The sequence below is a fragment of the Tripterygium wilfordii genome, chromosome 8 (assembly GCF_013401445.1).
Source record: "Tripterygium wilfordii isolate XIE 37 chromosome 8, ASM1340144v1, whole genome shotgun sequence".
NCBI classification, from domain to species: domain Eukaryota; kingdom Viridiplantae; phylum Streptophyta; class Magnoliopsida; order Celastrales; family Celastraceae; genus Tripterygium; species Tripterygium wilfordii.
Genome location: NC_052239.1, coordinates 11,282,211 through 11,307,295, shown reverse-complemented (window position 1 = coordinate 11,307,295; position 25,085 = coordinate 11,282,211). Strand labels below are relative to the sequence as shown.

Below are 25,085 nucleotides of genomic sequence, written 5' to 3'. Positions count from 1 at the left end.
TGTGGTTTAGGCAGGCCATCTCGACATACAGCTCTCCGATTTGAAAGTCATATTTCGACCCAACGTTTTCGAGATGCCCCTAATGACCAACGAATGACAAGTGCATTTTCTTGTGTGAATCCTATTTCAAATTTTCAATGACAACTTGACCAATCAATCCACCTACACATTTTGCTCTTTCGATTGCTTGACGTACGTATATCAGGAGTTACTCCACGTATTGCTTGACGTAAAACAAATACTGGATTTATTTATCTTTTGTTGAATCTTTTTCAAATTAAAAGATTTACATCCCTATTCACCCTAGATCCGATTATGACCAAGAAGATCCATCTCAACCAGCCTCTTCTTCCCATTCAGAGTCACAAATAGGCCTTACGGGATATTGGGAAACATCTCAGGATCAATCTTTGCACGAAGAACATTCACATTCTCATACTTACAATGCCAAGACGGAAAAAATTATGTTACCAGGACATAAGAGCTGTCACAATATTAGACATCAAGAACATGATGTAAGCGTAACGAGAACATAGTCCACTAGTTTCAGTAACAATGCCTCTGATTAAATCACCAAACGAACAATAAAATTAATACTACAAAACTTGAGAGGTTTTCAGGCATCTTGTCGCAGAACAGTATATATTAAGCCATGGAATTGGGTTTTTGAGTCCTCAATCCAAACAAGTTCTCAAATAATTTAGGGGCCATGGCAGGAAGGTTCATCGGCCGAGGTGCCATGAAATTCACAATCTTTTCATGAACATCGTGCCTACAAAAGTAATATTCAAGGAGATGAAGCTTGTCAAACAATTTGAAGTATAACTATGGCTTATCTGGAAAAGGAACCAGTTTCAAGTATAATGACTGAAAGAATCCTTCTCATCCTTACCTAATTTTGCGACTTTTAGAGGCACGTCGATCATACGCCTTTCTCTTCTTTGTTCCCATTTTCTTGAGCTCATAACCAGCTGCCTCTGGAAAATCAATAGTAAAGGCTCAACAATGTTAGGGAGCTAAGAGTTGATGTATTAAAGAGTTTGGAAACAGAATAAAATGGCATTTTCAAACTATTGAAGACCCCCACAACAATTTTCAGACTACAATTTTTTTTCCAACACCGGGCTTTCTGAAGAGGGCATATACATGAGCAATTATGTCGCACTTTTGCTTTCCAACCTTAATTGGGCACAAATACACACAACACCACCATATAAGGTGGCACTACCGGTAGCGAGTATAAGCACATTACAAAAAATGAGATAAACTGGTTACCTGAGGATGTTGGGTCCATTGCCTCAAAAAATTCCTTCAATAACTGCTGATAGAACTCTGAGTCATCCAGAAGCTCAGGGTCACCATCACCAGTAGGAGCAACCTAATCAACAAGATCAATGAAAACCTCACTGAACTGATTGGAATATTACATGGGAAAATGCTAATTTACGCAAAAGAAATGTGGAAGATTTTGGGATTTGAAAGAGTCTAGAATATAGAAATGTAAAAATATTCATTCACACCATATGTGCTTCTATTAATTAATGGGACATCTGATAAATTATGACATATTTCCTTTCAGCAACAACTGTTCCCCCCATGTTTGGAAAGAGCAAATCCCATCCCCTATCGGGACTTGAATCAATTTAGAGAGAGAGAGAGAGAGAGAGAGAGAGAGAGAGAGAGAGAGAGAGAGAGAGAGAGAGTTGTGGTGTGGACATTCTAAACTGACTTTGTTTGCTAGTCACACATTCAAGCTGGTTAATAACTCGAGCACAAGAAAAAGTAGTATTACAATTACCTCTCCTTTAACATCGCCTGTGTCCTGAGGGATCTGCCAATTTGTAAGCAAAAATATTATACGTCAGGGCATTATGTAAACTTTATTCAAGTATGTGTACATCCTTGTTCCTTTTCTCTGTAAAGAAACATGACATTCCATTCAAAAAATAAATTAGAAATGAAGAACTTACAGTTCCGAAGACGCCAACACTCAATCTACTTTGTTGCATCTGTTTCATTCTTCTACTCGGATCCCTCATATAAGAAGCAACTTGTTCACTAACATTCTACAGTAAGAAAATAAAGAAAAAAATGAGTGTAACTACACCTCCTACAATACTAACATGTCAGTCTAGTCAGAGGACAAACCTGATTAAAGGCATGTAATTTGTTTTTCATGGCAGCAGCCCCAGTTGTCACTTGAGTTTTTCTCTGCCATTTGTCTATTGACTTGTCTCTGAAAGGAGCTATTCTACAAGATACAGAATTAGAGCATTCAATTAGGATAAATTTACACTGACCGGGCTAATCTTGTGACGAGACAAGTAAATGCAAGTAGGGATTAAATGTATTAGATGCGAGAAATTGCAGCCAAAGCTCCATTGTGGCCCCTTCTAGCGCTTTAGAAGGATCACTGCTTCCAAGGAACTTATTATTTAGTCAAATGCATGTCAAAGAATGCAACTCTTTGAGTATATTAAAGAAACCTGGTGCTAAATTGCCACCTGTATATTTCATCTCTATTGAAGTGCAATAAAAAAAAGTTGACAGAATCACCAAATTTAGTGGTAGGCGAAGAGTATATAGTTAATTTTTGGTAGTTTAGTGACAATGATATAGGTACGATAATATCAAGTAACAAAAGGTAAGGTTCCAAAATGTTTCACTATTATGGGCAGACAGACAAGCAGTTGAAGAAATTCGATGTGAGAATAAAGCAAGCAAACAAATCTACTGAAAAAAAGTAAACAAAAAATTGATATCCATGCAGTCAAAAGAAAATGTTTAGCTCGACTTCAGTAGAACAAGATAGCATTTGACAATGCAAGAAGTACCTGTGATGCATTTGAGAAATTCGTAACCATTCTTCATCATCTGCATCCTTGGAGCCTCCAGAATTATCTTAAAAGCACAAGGCAGGGGATGACACAAAATCAACATAAGCACCACTTACTCCAACTAATTATAAATGCTTAATCATTTGTGAATGTTGATCAATGGACCATATGATCATCTTCAGCTAAAAAATTTACAATCTAAAAGAAAGCATAACGAGAATCACTAAAATAAATACTCTCGTGCAAAAATTAGGGACTACAGAGTTAGATGGACCATTGCCAACAGAAGGAGTTTAGGGTTAACCGAACGAAATTAAAAGCAGATCTTTTTCTCCTCTCCTCTTTTTTTTTTTCCCAAGTAGGAATAATGTCGGGAGCTTGTGGTGCATAAAGCTCTGAGGGGCGATGCACACAAAAATTCCTCCTGATTCCTCAAAAGTGCATTTGATAAAGGAAATTTTCTGAAGGATTTTGTTTTCAATTAAATTAAAAGCAGATCTTTCTCCTCTTTTCTTCTTCTTTTTTTTCCCAAGTAGGAATAATGTTGGGAGCTTGTGGTGCATAAGGCTCCGAGGGGCGATGCAGAAAAAAATTCCTCCTAATTCCTCAAAAGTGCATTTGATAAAGGAAATTTCCTGAAGGATTTTGTTTTCAATTTAATTTTGTAATGACAACTAATTTATGCGACTCAAAAGAAAAAATGCTATTAAATAATGCATAAGACTACCCTTCCAATGTGGTAATTGGAAATGTGGTTAATAAGTATAAAATCACTTTGTCATGCTTTCCATGTGTTTTCTGATGATAGGGAACCTTCTAAAAGAGAGAGCATATGATGCCAATATATTAACTTAGGTAAGCATTGTTATAAACACAGAACAGAGAGACGAAATATGGACAAATCAAAAAGCGTCATGGCACATACCATCTGAGGATTTGATAACAGATGGATTAGTCTCAAGAAGAGCCTGAAAAAAAAATAAAAACAATGTACAGAAAATTACGTTAGCAGATACAAAGCCAGTATCCGTATAAGCATAATAACGATCTGGGATTGCTCATGAAGTTTCAAGAATCTACATATCAATGCAGCAAAAGTAACAGCTCCTCTGCAATGGTCGTACCTCTTGCAGTTCCAATAGAGATTCCAAAGTCTGTTTGGTGGCAGTGACCAGATCAGAATAAGCTGCACTGATTCCTTTATCTGAATCACAAAATGCAAACCTAGCAGGCTCCTGCAGAAAATCCCTATCGTGAGCGCTCTTTATCACACAGAATTTGATTCATAACATAAATAAATGGAAGTCAACAACCAAAGGATACCTGTGGTAATCTATTTGAACTTGAGAATGATTTCTGAAGTAAGAATCTAAACTCAAGAGCTTTGTCCCAAAGAGCCTTTGCAAAAAACAAAAGAGACAAAAGGGTTAAAATCAGTCAAAAAATGTGCAACTCAGTGATAAATACAATAATGAAGTAACTTATGAGAATTATTTCATGACTGAGTTTACTTTGTTTAAGGCAAAAGAAATTTACTAAAACATGAAGCCCGCATGTCATGGTTAAGGGCGTCCAGCCGTCCACGCATCTCATAAAACCATACAAATCACATACCTTTTGGTTCTTCACTGCTTGACCTTTGGCAACATCTTCGTCCTTGTGACGGTTGAGATTCTTCAATATATCTCTGAAAATATATATAAAAAGAAAATATATTTATGAAATTGAGATGAACCTTTGCTTGTAATTAGTAAACAGGGTCATGAAGAGAAAGCTAATTAATGCAACTTGACAATGCATGGTAAACTTCCTCTCTCTAAAACAAGGATAGAAGCACAAACTGTAAGCAACACTTAACCGTCCAAACTTTCCTCTGAATTCCAAAATCAATCCCCAAAATCTAACTTATCAGGTAAACAGTGTATTTGATATTCAGTAACAAAAATTGTTAATTGGCGGTTGTTTCCAATAAATTTTAGATGTCAATGCATAAAACAACAGACAAAGAAACTGGTCTTACTGCTCTTGACGACGAAGATCCATATACTCTTTCTCAAGGTCTTCCATCTCACCATCATTAACAGTATTGTTCTGTTCGTCGCCGTCTTCTTCTTCATCGTCTTCCTCCTCCTCCTCCGAGCCTACCTCATCTTCTTCATCTACTCCTTCTTCTTCCTCATCCGCCTCTGAGTCCCCCTCATCTGAGTCTTCCTCTTCTTCCTCCTCTTCATCTCCCTCATCCCCACCATCTTCATCATCCATATCTTCCCCTTCATCCTCCTCTTCTCCGTCAACCTACGTCACAAATCACAAACTTAGAAAAATAAAAGGAAAACAGAATTAACAAGGCGAATCAATTTCCGAAATTCAACAAACCATTAGCTGCTCATCCTCCATATCATTGAAGTCCTCCGATTCACTGTCAGTGCCTATTGATTTTCTAGCTCGCTTCGAAGCCGTGCCCATTTCGAATCACCAATCAGACACAATATTCGCTTCGAGAAGAACTGAAGAAGAGATGTCAACGAGCCATTTATCGTCTGAACTTGCAATTCTGTGTTTCCAAAACCCTGCTAGTGCTAGCCTTTTCTATCGGGTCGCCCTAAACCCTAGAAAATAAGGATGATATGCTATGGGCCTTTGTACTTGGGCCGGCTAATTAGGGTTAGAATCCCTGACCCGATTATTCGTAGCCCAGTGGGCCAACACAATAACTCTCACTTCGTCAAATGCTTCAATGCATACTCCCCTGCTTCCTTAGGCGGCTTCACCGCGCATCCCTCCTTCCATTCCGTCCGTTCCTCTCTGCGGCTTTTCCACCATCGCCAACTGAACAACGGTTCTTCAGCAAGTATCCCTTCTTCTTTCACTCTTTTATGTATATTTCGTCCTTATTTTTTCAACAAACTTTAGAGATTTCGAAATAGGAGTAGGCCCTTCCATGGCATCTGAACGGATATTTACACTTGATTTCTGAACCGGTTCCCGGAAATCTCCAGAGAATTTTTTTCCCCTCCCCTGCGTTTAGTGGTTTTCTATTGCTCTTGAGGTGTAATTGGACTTAAAATGACTATTTTCCATTTCTTTTTTTATTCAGTCGTTGTGTGCACTTTATTTTGATTACTAGTAATCTATCATCTTTGTTTAATTCGGAAAAGGTGATTGATTTTTGTGAGAAGAAGTAGATATCCAAGAGGAATGGCAAGTCAAGCAGCTGCCTCTTTCAGTGGTAACATGAAGGCAAGTCTTTTTTTTTTCCCCTTAAATTTTCAGCGAAAACATCTGCTCATTACTTACTCCTTCAAAAATTGACTACATTATTCCAAACTTAAAGCAGAAAATTTTTTGAGTTTTCCTAAATGTTTACATGTCTGGCTCCACACTCTAGATGCTTCGGGAATCAGTTCTTAAAATCTTTTTGCATAACTAGTAGGCTCCCAGTATTGTAATTTTATATTTGTTGCATAAAATCATGCATGCTAGTGTAGATGACTTAATATTTTTCGGTTGAGTACCATTTTAGTCTATGACTTTGTAATTAAAGTTTTAATGCTGATTTGTTATTATTAAGAGGGATTGTCTATCTTATTTTCACAGAAAGCACTTGCTGGCCTGAGACGTATTGATCTAGAAGGTCTGCGATGGAGAGTTTTTGATGCCAAAGGCCAGGTTGGAACTTGGAACTCGGTTCAGATCTGCCATTTGCTAGGGTTTCTTGATTGTTATGTTGGAAATAATTTTCTCTCTAACTGATGTGGATGAGAAGTTAAAAGCGTGATAAATTATATGATTACAGTGCTCTTTTTATTTACTAGTAATGCTGGCTTTCCACCTTTTTGGAGCTGAAGTACCCATTTTGAGTGATTTGTTTGTCAAATTAGGTTGGTGGATGACAGATATAAGATTTCGAATGCGGTGATTTCTCATATCAATGCGTTCTTAACCAATGATAGAAGTTTTTGGATGTCAAATTATAATTTGTTCTTATCATGTATTTGTGAATAGTAGTACTAACTTAGTTTGATAGGTCCTTGGGAGATTAGCATCTCAAATAGCTACTGTGGTTCAAGGCAAGGATAAGCCAACCTATGCCCCTAACCGCGATGATGGAGATATGTGTATTGTGCTAAATGCAAAGGATTTAAGCGTTACGGGGCGGAAACTTACTGATAAAGTTTATTACTGGCATACTGGGTAAGTAACACCTCTTTCTTTATCACTTCCTGCCAGTAGAATGGTGGAAAAGGTTATGGACATTCAGGCCTTTGAGATCGTGGCCAAATTATCACTAGAAAAAGTTAATAAGCTGAATTCAGGAAACTTCTTTAGAAGTTCGCAAACATTGTTGTCCCTGAAATTGCGCAGTTTTAATCAAAAGAAGTATAATTTACCCTTGTAGTTTCACTTGTGTAGCTGTTGATGTATATCACTGTCCTAATGTTAACACATATTTCCTTCAGGTATGTGGGACATCTCAAGGAACGAACTTTAAAAGACCAGATGGCCAAGGATCCTACAGAAGTCATTCGCAAAGCTGTTCTACGCATGCTTCCCAGAAACAAATTGCGTGATGTGAGTGATTCTCTTTGTACAATATAATAAGTACGTAGTTTGTGTTTTTTTCTTTCCAGTTGGCACTTATAGTCGTAGAATCAACATCTGAAAATTTATTAAGAGGGTAAATTCCTAAATTATAACACTCTGTGCGAGAGTATTCTAGATTGCAGCCTAATGTACCTAGTTCGCTAAAATCATTATTGAGGCAACTGATTTGGATTGATTTGGTATTCCAGATGAAGTGATGAGCACAAATGATTTTTGGTGCATAATTCAGCTACCAGTGCTAACATTTTAAGCAAATGTTATTATAAACATTTTTATTTCGGAAAAGCGGTGGTGGATAGCTAAATTGTAGCTCTTCTTTCGTGAGACTCGTATTTTTTTTACTAGAAGAGTGTCTTATAAAGCTCAGAACTTAGAAACAGTTATCATTCTAAAAGTGCAATAATGCTGCACTTTTCAGAGAGCTGCCCAGTTCTTTAAACACCATTGTTTCGTGTAACTGCAGGATAGAGATCGTAAACTCAGAATATTTACTGGGAGAGAACATCCTTTTGGTGACAGGCCACTCGAACCTTATGTGATGCCACCTCGAAAAGTTAGAGAAATGCGACCCCGTGCAAGGCGTGCCATGATTCGAGCTCAGAAGAAGGCTGAACAACAACAACTGGGTCCTGATGATAGAAGACGCAAAAAGAAAGAAGTCAATATGGAAGAGGCTGCCTGAGTGAGTTATTTGGCACTTCAATAGCCAACTCGCTTGTCATCAGCATTTTACCTTCATAAATGTGTGGAAATTACGTTGTGTGTTTGAATATTAATGTTCTGTAGGTTTGTGAAATTTTATACAGAGCAATTTTTTGCTATTAAAATTCTAAAGACTATGAGGACTGATTTTTAGTTCCACATGGGGGAATGCATTAATCAAACTATAATTCTTCCGAGCATTATTGTAGTATGGAACTTTCGATTACTATTTTCAGTGGGTACGCCATAAGCAGATGGAGAAGTCTCACTGACCAGGTTTATGTGCTTTTGTGGTGCCCCAAGGATTGGAAATCTCTGAAAATCACATAGGGAAAGGGGCCGAGAATGTGGACTTACACTGAATAGGATAAGCAACTTAGTCGCTTACAAGTCCTCCATTCTCGTTGGCACCTGTTAGTTGATTCCCCAAATTTTTTATAGTTTTATGTAGGATGTATTTGAGAAAGGAAATTGCGGCAACAATAATTCTTGCAAGATTATATGTTCATTTTTCAGCAAGTGCAATATCATGGGCTGACACAATATGCTTGTGCAGTTGTGCCAGTTAGCTACTGCTAATTAGAATCAACTCCTTAAGGAGGACTAATAGACTTGGGAAGCTCATCCCATGGCTGAGTAGAACATTATAAGGGAGGCTAACTTACAGAATACAGATGCCACCCTTGAGGTTTGGTCTAAAGACAAATAGCTCCCTTAAGTGTCAAAAACATGGCACTTATCCTATTGTTAAAGTAATTAAGAGTTGGATGCAAGTTATGGTTAAGCTGAAAATATAATTTTGCCCTAGCCATCAGATGCTGTAGTTTACATTTCCTTCTTTCAATTGTTCTAATCACTGGCTTGAATCATGACAGTGAGAAATTCTGTTTTGACAGAATGATTTTTAATCTTGCGTAAACAGGAATCATATTTGTTTGGTCAATTGGCATTACTTGAAGTTTGACTGTGCCTTGACATTCCTTTATTTCAATCCTTTTAATGAATTTAATGATAGAAAGAGAGATTAACTCAATTATAGGCTTCGGATAGCATATTATTCAAATCACAGTACATCTTGGTGTATGTATCACCAAATTACTATATAGTATCCTCTGATAACATCACAACAAAGCCTTTATTCTATGGAATTGATGATAGATATTATTGCAAGAACCCAAAATTTCATTTAGCTTTATTCATTGCACGTCCTCAAGTTCCTCCTCAGTTAACCCTGCACCAAGGCAAGCAATAAAAAGCACAAATTAATTTACAATGTCGTTCATAATCAAAAGTCCAAAAGGTCCAAGTAAGGAAGAAAGAAAAAGAAGAAAAGAACTCACTTGGTACAGTCTGTGTTTTTGTTAATGGGAACGCTGGTGTCAACACCACATTTTTGAGGAAGAGAAGAGGCTGCATCTGGGTTTATATTTGGGAATTTAGCAGCAGCTTGTTTGAGGCAACTGCAGGCTGCTTGTCTATCCGCGGTAGTTGGAGTGATTGCCTTCAAATTCTTGACACCTTCGCAACAAGCTGGTGTGACATTGCTGCCCGAAATGAGGTATTGCATGCATGCACCCAAAGATGACTCCACTTGCCCACAACTCACCGCTGCCTCTCCTGGCTTGGCCATGAAATGAACCATCGCAACCACAACCAAGATAACTGCAGCTCCCTTCATGTTTTTCTCTCCTTCTCAAGGGTTTAAGCTAATTGTGGGAATATATTTTCCTTGGCTTCTGCTTGGATGTGATTGTTGAAGAGGCTTCTATGTTTATATAGCGTTTTTGTTACTAACAATCTATGAAGTTATGCGTCATGGAAGTTGGAGTGTTTTGGCTTCTTCTCTATGCCTTAATGTGTTTCACTTTGTCTTGAATATCAAAGAAGATAAGATGGTAGATGATGAGCAATTCTTTTTCTTGCAGGTTCTTCTCCATGAGCATACTCCAATCAGCGATTATGTCAAGCATTCGTCATTCTGGCGCTGGCGGAAACTAACCTTATCAATTGTGAGTCACATATATATTGTTGGATCAATACTACTTTCTGTTAGTTCAGAATTCAGATGCATATGACCATGCATGATCGGTTAGTTTTTGTCAGTTCAGATGCTGTGTCGTTTGGGACTTGGAGAGGCTTCAGTGATTTATGTTCCTTTTGTTGTAGTTTTTAACAACTGCCGGAAGTATTGGGTCTTGGAAGTTAAGGATCTTTTGCCTTCTTCATTAGGTTGGAGATACAACAAACTTGTTATTGGGGTCCCCTTGAATAGTAAAATCAGGGGGAACGCATGATTTTATGTTACGGTGGACAAAGTCAAGCACGGGTCCTGGGGCAGCATTCCCAAAAAAAAAATTTTGGTTATCTTATTACTTATGCCCTCGAAAGTACGAAAAATGACACTAAAAATAATTTTTTTATAAAATAGCGATAGGTAAAACATCAACTACCAAGTTTGATAAACTAATAAGTAGCAAGCCATAGCTCACTACTCACATTTGATTCCTTGAGAGTGAGATTGACTAGGACTTGAGAGAGAGACGAGAGGCGGAGCAAAATGGTTGGGCTATAGGGTGAGCAAACTAGGCTGGGTTTTGCCAAATGGCTAAAAGGCTACAATTACACTTGGGCTGGGCTGGGCCAAGTGATTTTTCAGAGTGGGCTTGCAAGAGTTCGGTTACAGAGTGGACAAAACATTGGGCTGAATATTGAAAAAAATGTCAGTGTGGGCAATTGCCTACCCTTTACCCTATGTAGATCCTCTGAGTAAAATTAAATTTTTGTAGTTAAAAATGCACATATGATGATGAAGAAAGTTTCACATGCACATTAATTAGTTAAATAAATGAATGCCAAGTGATTTATATACACAAATATATGCAGCATAAGTCATGTACATATTTCACATAATCATGTAAAATATTTATAAAAGCTTGGACTATATAGTATTATAGGCTCCTGTGTATTATAAGTTATTATGTATAAAAAAAAAATTATGTTCTTGGCAAGTTTAATTAAATACGTACTCTGGGTCTAACAATTAGTTCCTACTACTTTGAAGTTTGACTATACATACATACATACATAGGGTTCAAAATATTTTTTAAAAACATTTAAAAAATATATTTGAATTTTGATCGGTTTTGCGAACCTAACAATATTTTTTTTTTTCAAAACAAAAAATCAAATTTAATATGAAAAGTGCATAATAATTATGGATTTTTTTTTTTTTCTGAAATAGAGATTTGGGAAGGGGATAGGATTTGAACCCACGACCTAATGGGCGGGTGATCTCTTACATGCAATGTGATTGTCGTTCAACTAATAGCTCACTTGCATAATTCTGGATTGTTGGATATAAAACACAAAGCATTTCATATATATTTTCATGTTGTATTTGATTTTTGTTTTGAACAAAAAATATATCATTGGGTTCGCAAAACCGATCAAAATACAAATATACTTTTTTTTTAAATTTTTTAAAAATATTTTGAACCCTAAAAGTGAATCATAAAAGTTAGGACCTTATTTTAAGAACTCATTTTAGGATCTCATAGGAAAATTCCTATATATATACATGTCTTCTTCTTGAGCTTATGCTTATGATGTGACTTTTGGAGACACTTGTGTGTGTGTGTGTGTATGTTGTATCTATATAGTGTTTTTGGCTGGATTAACAACTTTTAAAGTTGTGTATCATGGAAGTTGGAGAGTTTTGGATTGTTGTACGCCATGACTTCTTGTCATTTGGTCTATCACTTGTTACGCCAAGCATTCTCTTTCTGCACTGCCAGAAACTAACCTTATCCTTCGACATACCATATGTTCAATCTTATACGACGAATAGGTCCATCAACTAATGTTGTCTAATGTGTGCTGTTGTAGCATCTGGCTTGATTGGGCGAGACCACAAGCTTCTGTAATATTAAATTGGTGATGTTGAGTGAGCTACTTAATAACGATGAAGCTAAATTTTTTACCTCGCGCATGAGAAGATGTAAAGTAAATAATATAATGGCCAAACTAGTAACAAAATATTTTTCCGGACTCAAATTATTATATATGAGCTGGTGTTAGGCACATGAAGACAAAATCATGTGAACTAGTATGAGATGGCCTAAAATGAAGAAAGTGTTTACAGTTGTTAGCTGTTACTCCCCATAAATTGATCTCTTCGAGAACAATCTTATAGAAGTACAGAAACCACATGCAGAAATGAGATGCAATAGTGACTCAAAAGTCATTGTCTATATATCCTTTTCTTTTCTTTTTTAAAGAAGCCAGAAATTTTATTGCATAAGGAGGAGAAGAATAGCCCTTCTCCGGTGGCTCACAATGGGGGACTAAACCTAACCCATGGACAAAAAGAACAAGAGAACAAGCATCAAGAAGGAAAAGAACAAACCATAACAACAGCAAACCAAAAGGTCAGACAATAGCCCAAAAATGTAACATTAGCAGTTAATCTGTCTCATGACAGGGACCCCCATCGAGTCAATGTGTATCATACCTTTAACTTGAGCTGGAAGGTCGTTGTACCTATATATCCTTCATTCAAGTTTATTATGATTTGAATATTCCATTTAATTGGAAATCAAGGGTAGCCTAGTACTTGTAGCCCTAAAAAATGTTAAAGATCTCAGTTATCCTAATAATCAATCTTGGCCATTGATTGATATAAATATAGGACTCCACAAAACCTGATGCACATCAATCAACAAAAGATATGATTGTTTACTGGGATGACTAAGATTTCATCCCTATCACTTCTGTGTCATCCATTTGTCATTTCATATATATATATATATATATATATATATATACATATATATATATTCTATTGCCATATTCTCTTGAAAGTAGTCCAGCTTTACGTGCCGATCTCTAAGCCTCACGAAATTCGCCTTCTAGTACAGCCCAATAATATTTTTACAATATATGAAGATAATATTCACCATACAACTTGATTACAATACAAGCTTCGATCATTAGTCAATATTAGGTGGCTTCATTCGGTCAATATAGATGGCCTCGCATTGATTTAGCTGCTCAAAATGGTGAATATAAAATGGCTTCAGAATCGACTATATATATATGTATCTAAAGGTGCATGCATGTATATATATTGTGTGTGTATATATATACATATATGTCCATTTGTTCTTCTTACGACGGTGGTGTGGTGGTTGCTCTTGCGATTAGTTTCACCATCCGCAGCTCATAAAATCCAACAATGCTCTTCCTGACGCTCCGATCGATCAGATTCATTCAGTAATATTTATGTTGACTGCCGGAGAGTGTATCGGACCCTGATTATGTGCCAAAAGTGAAGCTCCTCGCGTGCTTAATTTCACATTTGGCACATAATCGGGCTCTGCTATACTCAGTACTACATGCAGCAAGAATGAACCTGATCCACTGGAGTGGTAGGAATGGTATTGTATTACTCTCTAAACACTGAACCCTAAATCTTCTCAATCCTTTAAAACACCCAAATCAAAATAGGGAGTTAAGCGGGTTAGAAACATAATTTTTAATACCGGATCATACAACCGGTTCGACAGCAAAAATCGGGAACTGGAGACTACGCTATAATTTTTGTAACAAAATACTGCACATACGATCAAACCGAGGTTCAACCCCTTACTTTCATGTTTGTTAATTGGCAATTTGGTACTTTGTTTGTGATTTTTATAATTTTGATTTCAAATGTTAAACTTTATTTTGTTATTAAATTTAAGTGTGAACTGTGGACTATGAATCATAAATGTTGATTCATAGAGGTATTTCATTATTTTGAATATTTTTGAGGTATGTATATTGTTGTTGTATATTATCTATTAAATTATTATGCATTATAAATTTACAGTTCAACCTTCATCATACCGATTGAACCTTGAAAATCTTGAAACTTGATAGTTCAATACACGGTTCGGTATTAAAAACTATAGTTTAGAAGGGCAGGGCTAGCGGGTCCTATATATGTTGGTTACCCAAAAAGAAGGGTCCCATACTACTAGCTAGTTGCATCAGTTAAAACCCTAGAATCACCAAGGAGATTGCAAAAGTTGTTTTTTTTTAATCAGTGGTTGCATTAGTTAAAACCTAGGATCAGCAGGGATATTCCAAAAACATAATAAATTTAACTTTTAATTTATGTAGTAATCTCAGGTTGTTAATTCCCAGGAAACCCATTAATTAAAGCTATATTCATATGGGGCATCCAATCTTATTTTGATTTTGTTAGAAAATTATTACATTGATTTTCATGACTTACAGAGTTGGTCTCCTCTAGCTTTCTTTATTTCAGAAAATTCATGAAGAAGCTAATACTGCAGCATGGGATATTGGGCACCATTTTTCTTTTGTCCATTAATTGCAACAACATTATTTAATTACTTGCTATTATATACTATAATTATAATAATAAGATCATAAGTTGATCTCAATGTTGTGCATGATGTGGTTAATTATTTAATTAATCTTTATTACTTTATATAGCCGTTAATGATTCAATAAGTTGATCCAACGGTCCACATGCAAAGTGGTGGTCACCTCCTCTGAAGCATGACCTAGAAGATGTTAGCAAATGTACTTCATTAATGCTAAAAATATATATTTGGTCGTGGTTTGATAGGTGTAGTGATTTAATTAATCATTGTACATTAATATTAATTTCTTTTTATGTTGATAATTAAAGTCAATAAGTTGTTTCTTAATTACTTTATTTTTATTATTTTCATTGAATGTATAATAAATTAGAGCTTTTTTTAAAATATTGGGGAAGGGATGGGGGAGGCTCGAACTCGAGATCTCTATGAGATACCACACACACGTGTGTGCCATCTAAGCATTTTTAATGATAGGACTTGTATATTAGCTACTTTTTCTTTGGCTTATATTAACTACTTATTATGGCTTTGGTTCTTATATATATATAAGTTTTTTGTGCTTTGATTGTTGTCTATATTTCTTGTCAAGAACCATTGTTCTATATAAAAAAAATTACAAAAAAAGGTTATATGAGTGTTTCCCTTTTTGATGCAGCTGAAATTTTTTTAAAAAAAATGATGAGATCTCTCATTAAAAAAAGAAAAAAAAAAAAAAAAGAAGCCCAAGTTATTGGGCCATCATCTTTGATCCATTTTTTGTGGTTTCTCTATCCATCTTCAGCCCATTAGCCCATATCTGATCCTTTGGATTTCTCAATGTTTTAATAACCGGATGGGTCGGTTCAACCGATTGATAAAAAGGTTATTGTCTTTTAAGTTTTAAAAGTCAAAATGAAAAAAAAAAACAAAAAAAAAAAAAAAACTTTTTGGTGTTAGTGGGATTTGAAAGTAAACCTGTAGACTAAACCAATGTTTCCTTTTAAGTTCACTATATATTATTCATATATAAAAATAAAATTTTTCTTTAATATTCAAACCGGTTGGACCGGTGAACCAGAAATTGAAGATATTTCCGGGCCATTCCTGTTTCCAAGTTTAAAAAATTGTTTTTTCTTTTAATCTTTGTTTGGATTAAAAAATGAAGAGTGAAATAGAGTTAATGGAGAGAAAATTAAGTGAGGAGAGTCATGGGGGGGACTACGTACCTTGACTCACCCTCACTTGCCGGTGCGGAATCAGAAAATTGTGTCGGGGGTGGGCTGTTGTTAAAACAATATCATCTATAGAAAAACTTGTGTGGGGTAGAAATTTTTTTTAAAACTATTTATAGCAATACAACTCCTTAAAATGATATTATCAATAAACATTTATCTTGGTGTTTGGTCTCATAAAGTAATCAAAAAATTAACATAAAAACATATTAAAATTGATAAATACTAAAGATCTATTAAAGTTCTGTCCGATCAGATTTCAAGAAATATACATCGTCAATTACTAAATTGAGTACTTTATCCACAAGCTAATAATTCATTTTCTTTTCATTATTGTAATTGTCACTTTTTCATGAAAATCATTGTCATTATATATATATATATATATATATAGACACACGTGTACAATAACCAAATAAATATGCTGATTGGTTATTCAATTATTGGATGTTGAGATCTTGATTTGGAAGTGAGGATAGTGATACATGCATTAAAGGCATATTGCGCCACTAAAAAAACAGCTTTCTTATCTATATATTAAAAAAATAAAAAAGCTGCCACTGTGCTATAGACCAGTGCAGCCACCCCTAAATACGCCATTGCTCACTTAGATAGAAGGTAGAGTTAAAGAGAGATAAAGAAACGTGAGTTACAAAAATACCCTTATTAAGATTGAAATGAATGAAAAAAAAATTATGGATGATTTTGAAAATAATAAACAAAATTTTCTATCACCTCACAAACCCCTTCAAATAGAGGTGTTACAAAATGTAGAGTTTGAGGTTTTGCTTAGATTGAAAAATGAATAGTAGAGTAAAATCAATGAAGGAAGAGTTAACTGAGGGAGAGTCATGGGAGAGGGTTACCTTGACTCACTATTATTTGGATAGGAGGTAGAGTTAATGAGAGTTAATAAATGTTAATTATAAAAATACCCTTATTAAAATTGAAATGAGTGAAAAAATTTATAGATGATTTTGAAAATATTACCCAAACTTTTCTTTTACTTCACAAACCCGAAATTTTGGGGTTACAAAATGTAGAGTTTGAATGTTAAGTCGGGGAACTTCTTCCCTCATTCATCTCACTTAATTCTCTCTCCTACAATCTAAACAAGATGAAGTTATTCCTCCTCCTTAACCCTCCTCACTTAACTCTCTAAAACATCAATCCAAGCAAGCGCTGAAAATGGAGTGAGGAGGAACTTACCACCTCCTTCACTCCACTTAACTCTTTCTCCCACAAGCCAAACAAGATGGAATACTCATTCTTTAACTCTTCTCATCAACTCTCTAAAATATCAATCCAATCAAATCCTTAAGTTTTTAACATAAGCCCATGTATGTGGACATGGACTTAATGTTAGGAGTCTGAATTGGTTATTTGACTCTTTTGTTTGGAATTTCGGCGTTTAATGTATAATTGGAATTTCACATGTACGAAGACGTTTAATGTGGTCGTGTCTTAATGAGTTTTTCAATAAAAATAATAATTTTAGTCTAAATATAAAACTATATATATATATAATTATACTATATAAAACTAAATAAAAATTAATAATAGTTTAACTCAAACTCTAACCATTAATTATATTAAAGAAAATAAAAAAAAAAGTTTATAATAATTTTATTAGAACTCTATTATTGTAAATATCACTATATATACTTACAAACTATTTAGATATTTAATTCGGCAAAATACTATTATGTTAATTGAAGATTCTTTTGATTATAGTATGAGACTAATAATAGATATTATATAATAAAAATATATATTATGGTATTCTATTGTGACTCTAATTTATTGAATAAACACACAAATAAATTCATGTCATAAAAAATTTTCTTAGTTATTATCAAATAGAATTTTAATATTTACATTTTTGTAAAGTTCTCCGCTATTTATTTTTTTATATGTATACATTTTGAGTGTCTAATTTAACATGTGTCTATAAATCAATTAAAAAAAATTAATTGGATATTATTAATTTAACTTTAAAGAAAGAGTTATGATTTTATGAAAAGAGTGATAATTTTAATTTAATTAAATATAAGTTAATAAACCCCATGATTTGTTGATGATATTTCCTCCTCTCTTTTTTACCTGTAAGTAATTAAACAGTCTAAAATTAAATGTGTATTTTTGAGTAATAATTTATTGATTTGACATGTGTTCATAAATGAATTTAAAAATAACTAATTGAATATTATCAGTCTCAATTATTGTGGTTGCTTGTTTTTTTCCTATCGCTTTTGCGAGTTGATTACTACGTACACTAGAAAAAGTATTGATAGTATATATAAATAATTGCATAAAAGAAGGGTAAATATAGAGAATCTTTCTTTTACTGGCTCAGCAGAGATGTGTCTAGAACACTCTTGTCTACTTTCAATATAGTAAAAAAATATCAGTCTTTCGTTTTTTTGAGTATTATTGATTGTTATTTAACGTAATATGATATTCAATTTTTTTTTTATAAACAAGTAGGGTGTGGGATTAGAATCCTTTCCCTAAACCCTAGCAAACTTATGTGCAAACAACTTCACTTTTTTTTAATGAGCAAGTAGGGGAGTGGGATTAGAATCATTTCCCTAAACCCTAGTCAACTAAGCGCACACCGCTTGAAAGTAGTTATATTAATTTAGAATTGAACTCTTATCCTCGAGTAAAATTCAAGTAAAATTCTTTACAATCTATGTTCTGAGAAATATTGAAATAATCAACTAGACTATCGTCAAGCGACCAGTTAAGCTAGAACTTAATCCCTAAATATAAATATTCACTCGGCACAACAATACAACACAGCCACATATGTATATCGTGTGGTATTAAATACGTAAAATTCGTGACATGTACCCATTTAACCAGCATGGGAAATCAATATGACATTTGATTAATGAAATTGGAAAAAGTGGTCAATTATTGTGGTTGCTTGATTTGTTGTGTGGCTTTTGTGAGTGGATTAGTACCTAGAAAAAGTTCAAATAGGATAAACAATTGAACAAAAGAAAGGGTATATAGAGAATCTTCTTTTACTGGCCCCATCAGAGATATGTGTCAAAAGTGCATCAGAGATATGTGTCGAGAACACTTTTGTATACCTTTAATTTACTAACAAATTTGTTTTACTCTTTGTTCTGTGTGAAAATGTACTGCATGTGGTTATGTCATGCATATGTGCATATATAAAGCCTGATGACGATTGAGATCTGGGTTCAATCGTCATTAGGGTTTAGCTATATGTAAATAACTCAGATGGCGATTGAGATTCGAGTTCAATCATTGTTAGAGTTTAGGGTTTAGGTTTAGTTTTAAGAATTTAGGGTTTAGGTATATGTAATTAACCCTAATGATGATTGAGATCCAGTTCAATCATCATTAGGGTTTAGGTATATGTAATTAATCCTAACGACGATGAGATTCTTGTTCAATCGTCATTAGGGTTTAGGTTTAGTTTTAAGAATTTAGGATTTAGGTATATGTAATTAACTCTAACGACAATGAGATTCGTGTTCAATCGTCATTAGGGTTTAAGTTTAGTTTTAAGAATTTAGGGTTTAGGTATATGTAATTATCCCTAATGATAATTGAGATCCCGGGTTCAATCGACCTTAGGGTTTAGGTATATATGTAACTAACCTTAATGACGATTGAAATCCCGGGTTCAATAGTCATTAGAATTTAGGGTTTAGGTATATGTAACTAGCTCCCGTTGATCCTTAATCATCCGATCTTGAAATTTTGGGGGAGACGATAAGTCTACATGAAAAATACAAAAATGGCCGTGAGAAAGGTCGGCAGTGACAAAGACTGGCTAAAAATTGACCTTTTTAATTTCTTTTCTCAGAAAGTTTGCTTAGATGATAGGTTTTGTTAACGTGTACCGCGTGGACAGATGCGACCAATCTTTTCATGTATGCAAAGCCAAAAAATAATAATAAGAATAATTAAAAAATAAAACAACCTCATCTTCATTAATGGAGCCTTATCACATATCAAATCAATAATTATTTTTTCAAAAAAAATGTTCTATAATTTTTGTTCTCTTATATTATTGTTGTTATATATATATATATATTTGTAATTTTACTTTTATACACAAGTATGAAAAGAAGCCTTTGCCAAATTAGGTTTTTTTTTGGTTGCCAAATTAGGGCATATAGCAGTACCATCACAAGCCATCTATAGCAAGTCACTCTTACTTTCAATCTCAAGGACACATTATTAGCTAGGGTTATTCAAGTAATTATTAGATTTAATTATTTAGACAATAATTACTAGCTAGGGTAGGAGTAGGATCATGAGGAGTCTTTATATGGTAGCATCATAAGGATTCTTTAAATGGTAACACATGTTGATCTCATCCCTTCTCATTTTTTGGCCTCTTCCATTCATCCGCATCATCTGATCCTTACTTCTAAAAGTTTAGATCGACTATATAAGTTTATAAAAATTTCAATGGAAATCTATTGGTGAGATTCAATGGCTGAAATTATGTGATGTAGATTGCTAAATTTGCAAAAAGCTAAAATTAGAGTGTATTCATAAATGTTATGTTTTTTATTGGGGTTTATTTACAATGGGGTGTGCTTAGTTAAGTAAAGGGTGCAAATAGTCCTCATCAAATGTATATACTTGAGGTCTTTCTGTTGTTGCTGTTGTTGTTTTTGGACATTTGTATCATTAGATTCACTTTCTTACTACTTCAAATTATGTCGGTTTAGGTTTTCCTTTTCACTTCTTACTCTCTTCTATACAAATTCTTTTGATTCTTCACACCACCATACTGATACTCTGCGTTGTATATGCACATACCACCTTAAATAGTTTTCTCACAACTTATTTTTAATTGGTGTTACTCCTACTTTATATCTAATTATAATCTTATTTCTCATCTTATCTTCCCTCTTATGGCCATATATCCAACGAAACAATCGTACCTCTACTACATGTTATTTCTTAATAGGCTAATAGCTCAACACTCACAATCATACATTATCATAAATTTTATATATATATAATCCATCTATAGAAATTTCTCTTCAACTTTAATAAAGTCGATCGGTTGCAGAAATAATATAGATGATCCCCACTTAACAGCATGGTCAGCATATACTTACAATTAGGTCCATCTTTTTTTGGCGTCTTCCATTATTGCCATTTTTGGAGTCTCTTCAAAGACCAATAATGTATATAGGTCATCACTACCTAACATGGCATTGTCCATCTTTTTTGCTTTATTGATCCAAATTAATGTAATCTTGAGACAAATAATATCCTGCTACAGTATCTCTCCATGTCATCATGTCTGTATATCTATAACGTATTCATCGTATGGTACGATATTGATTTTATACGTAAGTCCCAAATTAAATATTAATGTAATCATATTTTGGCATGCTATAATAGTGGTCCGATTATTTTAAAATATATATGTGATAATTATGATTTAAATAATTTGATTTCTTTTTCCTTTTTTTTTTGAAATGGGAGAGGGAGAATTAGATTCCTGACCACTAAAGTGATACACACCATCTTTATCAATCTAACTAGTAGTTTGGGTGTAATTTGATTTCTTATTTAGTGGTAGTATCTAATGTAGGTGGGAGAATCTATCCAGCTTGAGAAAGGGAATTGTACAGTTGGTCCTTGTGGTTTTGAAAGTACAAAAATCATCATTGGGGTTTGAACTTCAACTATTTTTAGTCCTTCTGTTAAAAATACACTGATAGTATTAACGGGATTTGGGGGCTCCGTAATTTCCTAAAGTTTATAATTCACATCTAATGATGAAAAAACTATCAAACAATTTTTAAAAATGGAAGAACAAAAAAATGGTATGGTGTACACCTCCCAAACTATTGGAATCAAATTGTAGAGTTTACAATTTTAAACGAATTGCGGAACTCCCAAATTCCTATTAAGGATATTTATTGAAATGCACAGATTTGCCCATAAAATACCATTCCTCAATTGTTATTTTCTTGTGATACGTTTCATTTATGAATTTTTCTATAACATTTAACATTCAAGTAAATGAATTTTTTTTTTTCAAAAAGGTATAAGCCCCAAAAATTTATAGACAACAGATTTTATGACTTCCTACTTGTTGACTTTACAAGTTTTTGATCTGAAATTTACCTTCTAGGGCTAGATCTGGAAAAGCAAATAACGGTAAGGATTGTGATCGTCGTCGACATGGAGGTTGATCGGGGAAAGAAGGATCGACTGCCAGCGACATGGAGGTTGATCAGAGAAGAAGGAGATGTCGGTGGTCAGAGATGGTCATGGCTGTCGTCGACAACGGAAATCATACGAAAATCCAAATCTTATTGTTCTCTCTCTTCTTTGTCGTTTAGTGTGAAGTGTTCAAAAAGCATTAGTTGATTGGGTTATTTTTGTCCCCATGTGTCGCACATTCAGTGGGACATGCACACCACATCAGCATGCTAACATGTTGTGCGCTTTGTAATACCCTGCTCTGCGTCATATGAGGCGAGGTGTGGGGGTTACTATTCTGGATGAAATACCACATCGGCCAGGGATGGGTCTTGGGTGCAGAATATAACATGCTGCAGACCTTAAACTATTGTCCAATCTTTTCTGGTATGGGCCAGGAGGGTTGGGAACTGCCAGGCTGGGCTTGGTATGGGCCAAGTTCAGTGGTTGGTGGGGAGATTGGGCTTTAGTGGGTCGGGCTGTTACAGTTGGTATCGGAGCCGACCAGGTGGGTATGTGGGTTTCGTCCCTCACGTCTAACCGGGGCGCGGTGCCCGTGTCTGGCGTGACCCACGGGGACGTGGGCTCCTAAGGGGGGTGGACTGTAATACCCTGCTCTGCGTCATATGAGGCGAGGTGTGGGGGTTACTATTCTGGATGAAATACCACATCGGTCAGGGATGGGTCTTGGGTGCAGAATATAACATACTGCAGACCTTAAACTATTGTCCAATCTTTTCTGGTATGGGCCAGGAGGGTTGGGAACTGCCAGGCTGGGCTTGGTATGGGCCAAGTTCAGTGGTTGGTGGGGAGATTGGGCTTTAGTGGGTCGGGCTGTTACACGCTTCCCACTAAATATTTTCTCTCTCAAAAGATTATTTGCGTCATGTCAAGTTACTTTCTAAATTTTGTAAGGGGCATATGCTTGTGCTCCTTTTCAATCTTCTTCTATTAACAATTTTTCTATAGTCGAAAATGAAATCATACAAACTTACCATTTAGACATTCGATATAGGACTAAACTAGGATCGTCAGGCCTCACCACAAAAAATTCTCACGCACCTAATGATAGTACGAATTGAGCCAAAGCTCAGTACGTGGTCACAAAAATATTACTCTCGCGAATCGAATTCATAATTTTTCGAGTTGATATGATTAAATTATTCAACAACCATAATGGGTGGAATTCATAGTATGGCCGGCAAACTAATCGATGTATATCCAAGAACTTATTCAAATGCGCAAAATATTTGATTTCATCTGATTTATAGAGTTGAGAAGAAAAAAATATATAAATCCTTGGAAAAAATAAAAAGAAAAAAAACCCCGACATCAAGTGAATTGGGCTTGGCTTACTTGTTGGGATTGGGAGGAACAAACCCGCAAAGGTAATTCGATGTATGTACGGAAACCGGAATCCTAAAACAAACAATATAGTTGGTTGTTTGGGATGTAGATTTCTGATATAGTATCGAAGCAATACAATTCTATTGGACATAACCTCTACTCCATTTGTTGGGTCTGGCTTAACCGAGCCCACAAATGCGGAGGAGTGTTAAAAACATATATAATACCACATCGGTAACACTTGTTTCTTCTGATGGGTATATATAGTTAAGCCCACTTTCAAACAACCAATTAGGCCTTTTCCCAAGTTTGATGAGTTGAGCTTAGCTCACTTGCTGGGTTTGGGAAGAATAAACCCTTGAGGTTAATCCAATGTATCCACGAGAATATGAACCCCAAAGTGGACCATATAGTTATCGTTTGAAGTGTGGATTTCTGATATACATAGTAGGTTGGATGGTTCTGTTGGGTTGTGATAAAATTGGGTTTAGGAGGAATGAGTCAAAGTGAGGTGTGTGAGTCATTTAGTATGTTGGATGAACTTTTTTTTTATTGAGTATCTTAGTGGACTAGGTCGAAATGATAGGAGTGTGTGTCTCTTAGGAGGCTGGGTGGGCTTTTTTAATTGAGTAACTTAAGGACCGCTTTTCTCAAACGCCCCCCAAACACGGGGTTAACACTGGGCGTTACCGCCCTCAAAACAGGACGGAAACGCCCTCCTGGAAATGGAGCTTTTTTCAGTACGTTAGCCCTCTGTTTTTTTTTTAAAAAAAAAATTTACTAGTCCCCACATCTTTGCTGTTAAGATTTTTGAAATAGTAGTGGGACCCAATTACTTTTTACTAGGTCCCATCTACTTTACAATTAATAATTCTTATATCTTAACATTTTTTATTAATATAAATATTATTTAAATATTAAATTAATAACGTAGTATATATTAAATTACAAACTTATTTAAATACTAAACTAAAGTAATTATAATTTAAATATTAAACTAAAGTAATTATAATTTAAATATTAAAATTAATTAATTTAGTTATTTATAATTTGTATTTATTCATTTATAATTATAATAATTAAAATTTATATTGAAATAAAATAATTAAATTTTTTTAAAAAAATATATATATTTTATACTTCTTAACTGCTAACAATAGTTAACAGCTTTACCAAACACCTCACAACTGTAAGCTCAATTTTTTTTTCATAACTTAACCGCTAACGTTGAAAATCAACATAACCACTCTACCAAACACACACTTAGTGGATTGAGGTCATTTTTTTGTCTGGAGGCCTATACAACAATCCATATTAGGGTTAGTGAAAATTTTGTTGAGTCATTCGGGCATGCTCATAAGGGGTGTCCGCCTCCATAAGGGCATATGGTTGTGGCTCCTTTTCAATTTTGTCATTTAGACATAAGATATGGGTCTAAACTTGAGTCTTTAGTCCCGTAAGCACAGAAATTTCCCACGTGACGACATAATAAATTGGGTCAAAATGTTACGCGTGGCCACAAAGATATTGCTTCCATATCCAACGTTCTGATATATTCTATACGATTAAATTATTGAACTACCCATAATGGGCGGAATTCATAATATGGCCGTCACATGTAATCGTTCAATTTCCAAGATGAAAACTTATTCAAATGCGGGAAAATATCAGATTTCATCTGATATACAAATTGGGAAGGAAAAAAAAAACCCCTGACGTCAAGCCTTCACTATATAAACCCTTTCACCTACTCACCTACCGAACTCAAATAA

The 25,085-nt window shown here is 34.8% G+C and overlaps 3 protein-coding genes across 6 annotated transcripts; 1 reads left to right on the top strand and 2 right to left on the bottom strand.

The window, feature by feature from the left end:
* Positions 1-201: 201 nt before the first annotated feature.
* Positions 202-9,822, bottom strand: LOC120004130 (non-specific lipid-transfer protein A-like). Its single transcript, XM_038853387.1, has 2 exons — positions 9,485-9,822; positions 202-596 (listed from the first exon to the last, which is right to left on the bottom strand). The coding sequence occupies exons 1-2, from the start codon at positions 9,820-9,822 to the stop codon at positions 566-568; spliced, it is 369 nt and encodes a 122-aa protein (XP_038709315.1). The 3' UTR covers positions 202-565.
* On the bottom strand, positions 486-5,409 carry LOC120004128 (putative uncharacterized protein DDB_G0270496). Of its 2 annotated transcripts, none has more exons than XM_038853383.1 (13): positions 5,214-5,409; positions 4,858-5,132; positions 4,452-4,524; positions 4,161-4,235; positions 3,962-4,072; positions 3,766-3,805; positions 2,835-2,901; positions 2,149-2,251; positions 1,971-2,066; positions 1,799-1,831; positions 1,276-1,378; positions 893-977; positions 486-772 (listed from the first exon to the last, which is right to left on the bottom strand). In XM_038853383.1, exons 1-13 carry the CDS (start codon positions 5,301-5,303, stop codon positions 646-648), a joined length of 1,278 nt encoding a protein of 425 aa, XP_038709311.1. In that variant the 5' UTR covers positions 5,304-5,409; the 3' UTR covers positions 486-645. The 2 variants fall into 2 exon arrangements, with proteins under 2 accessions (XP_038709311.1, XP_038709309.1); XM_038853381.1 differs by having other exon boundaries at positions 3,763-3,805; positions 5,214-5,408.
* LOC120004129 (50S ribosomal protein L13-like) lies at positions 5,548-8,344 on the top strand. 3 transcript variants are annotated; one of them, XM_038853385.1, is made up of 6 exons: positions 5,548-5,688; positions 5,996-6,077; positions 6,435-6,506; positions 6,865-7,031; positions 7,298-7,409; positions 7,906-8,344. In XM_038853385.1, exons 2-6 carry the CDS (start codon positions 6,036-6,038, stop codon positions 8,122-8,124), a joined length of 612 nt encoding a protein of 203 aa, XP_038709313.1. In that variant the 5' UTR covers positions 5,548-5,688; positions 5,996-6,035; the 3' UTR covers positions 8,125-8,344. The 3 variants fall into 3 exon arrangements, with proteins under 3 accessions (XP_038709313.1, XP_038709312.1, XP_038709314.1); XM_038853384.1 differs by having other exon boundaries at positions 5,598-5,688; positions 6,017-6,077; XM_038853386.1 differs by lacking the exon at positions 5,548-5,688 and adding an exon at positions 5,847-5,886.
* Positions 9,823-25,085: the final 15,263 nt, after the last annotated feature.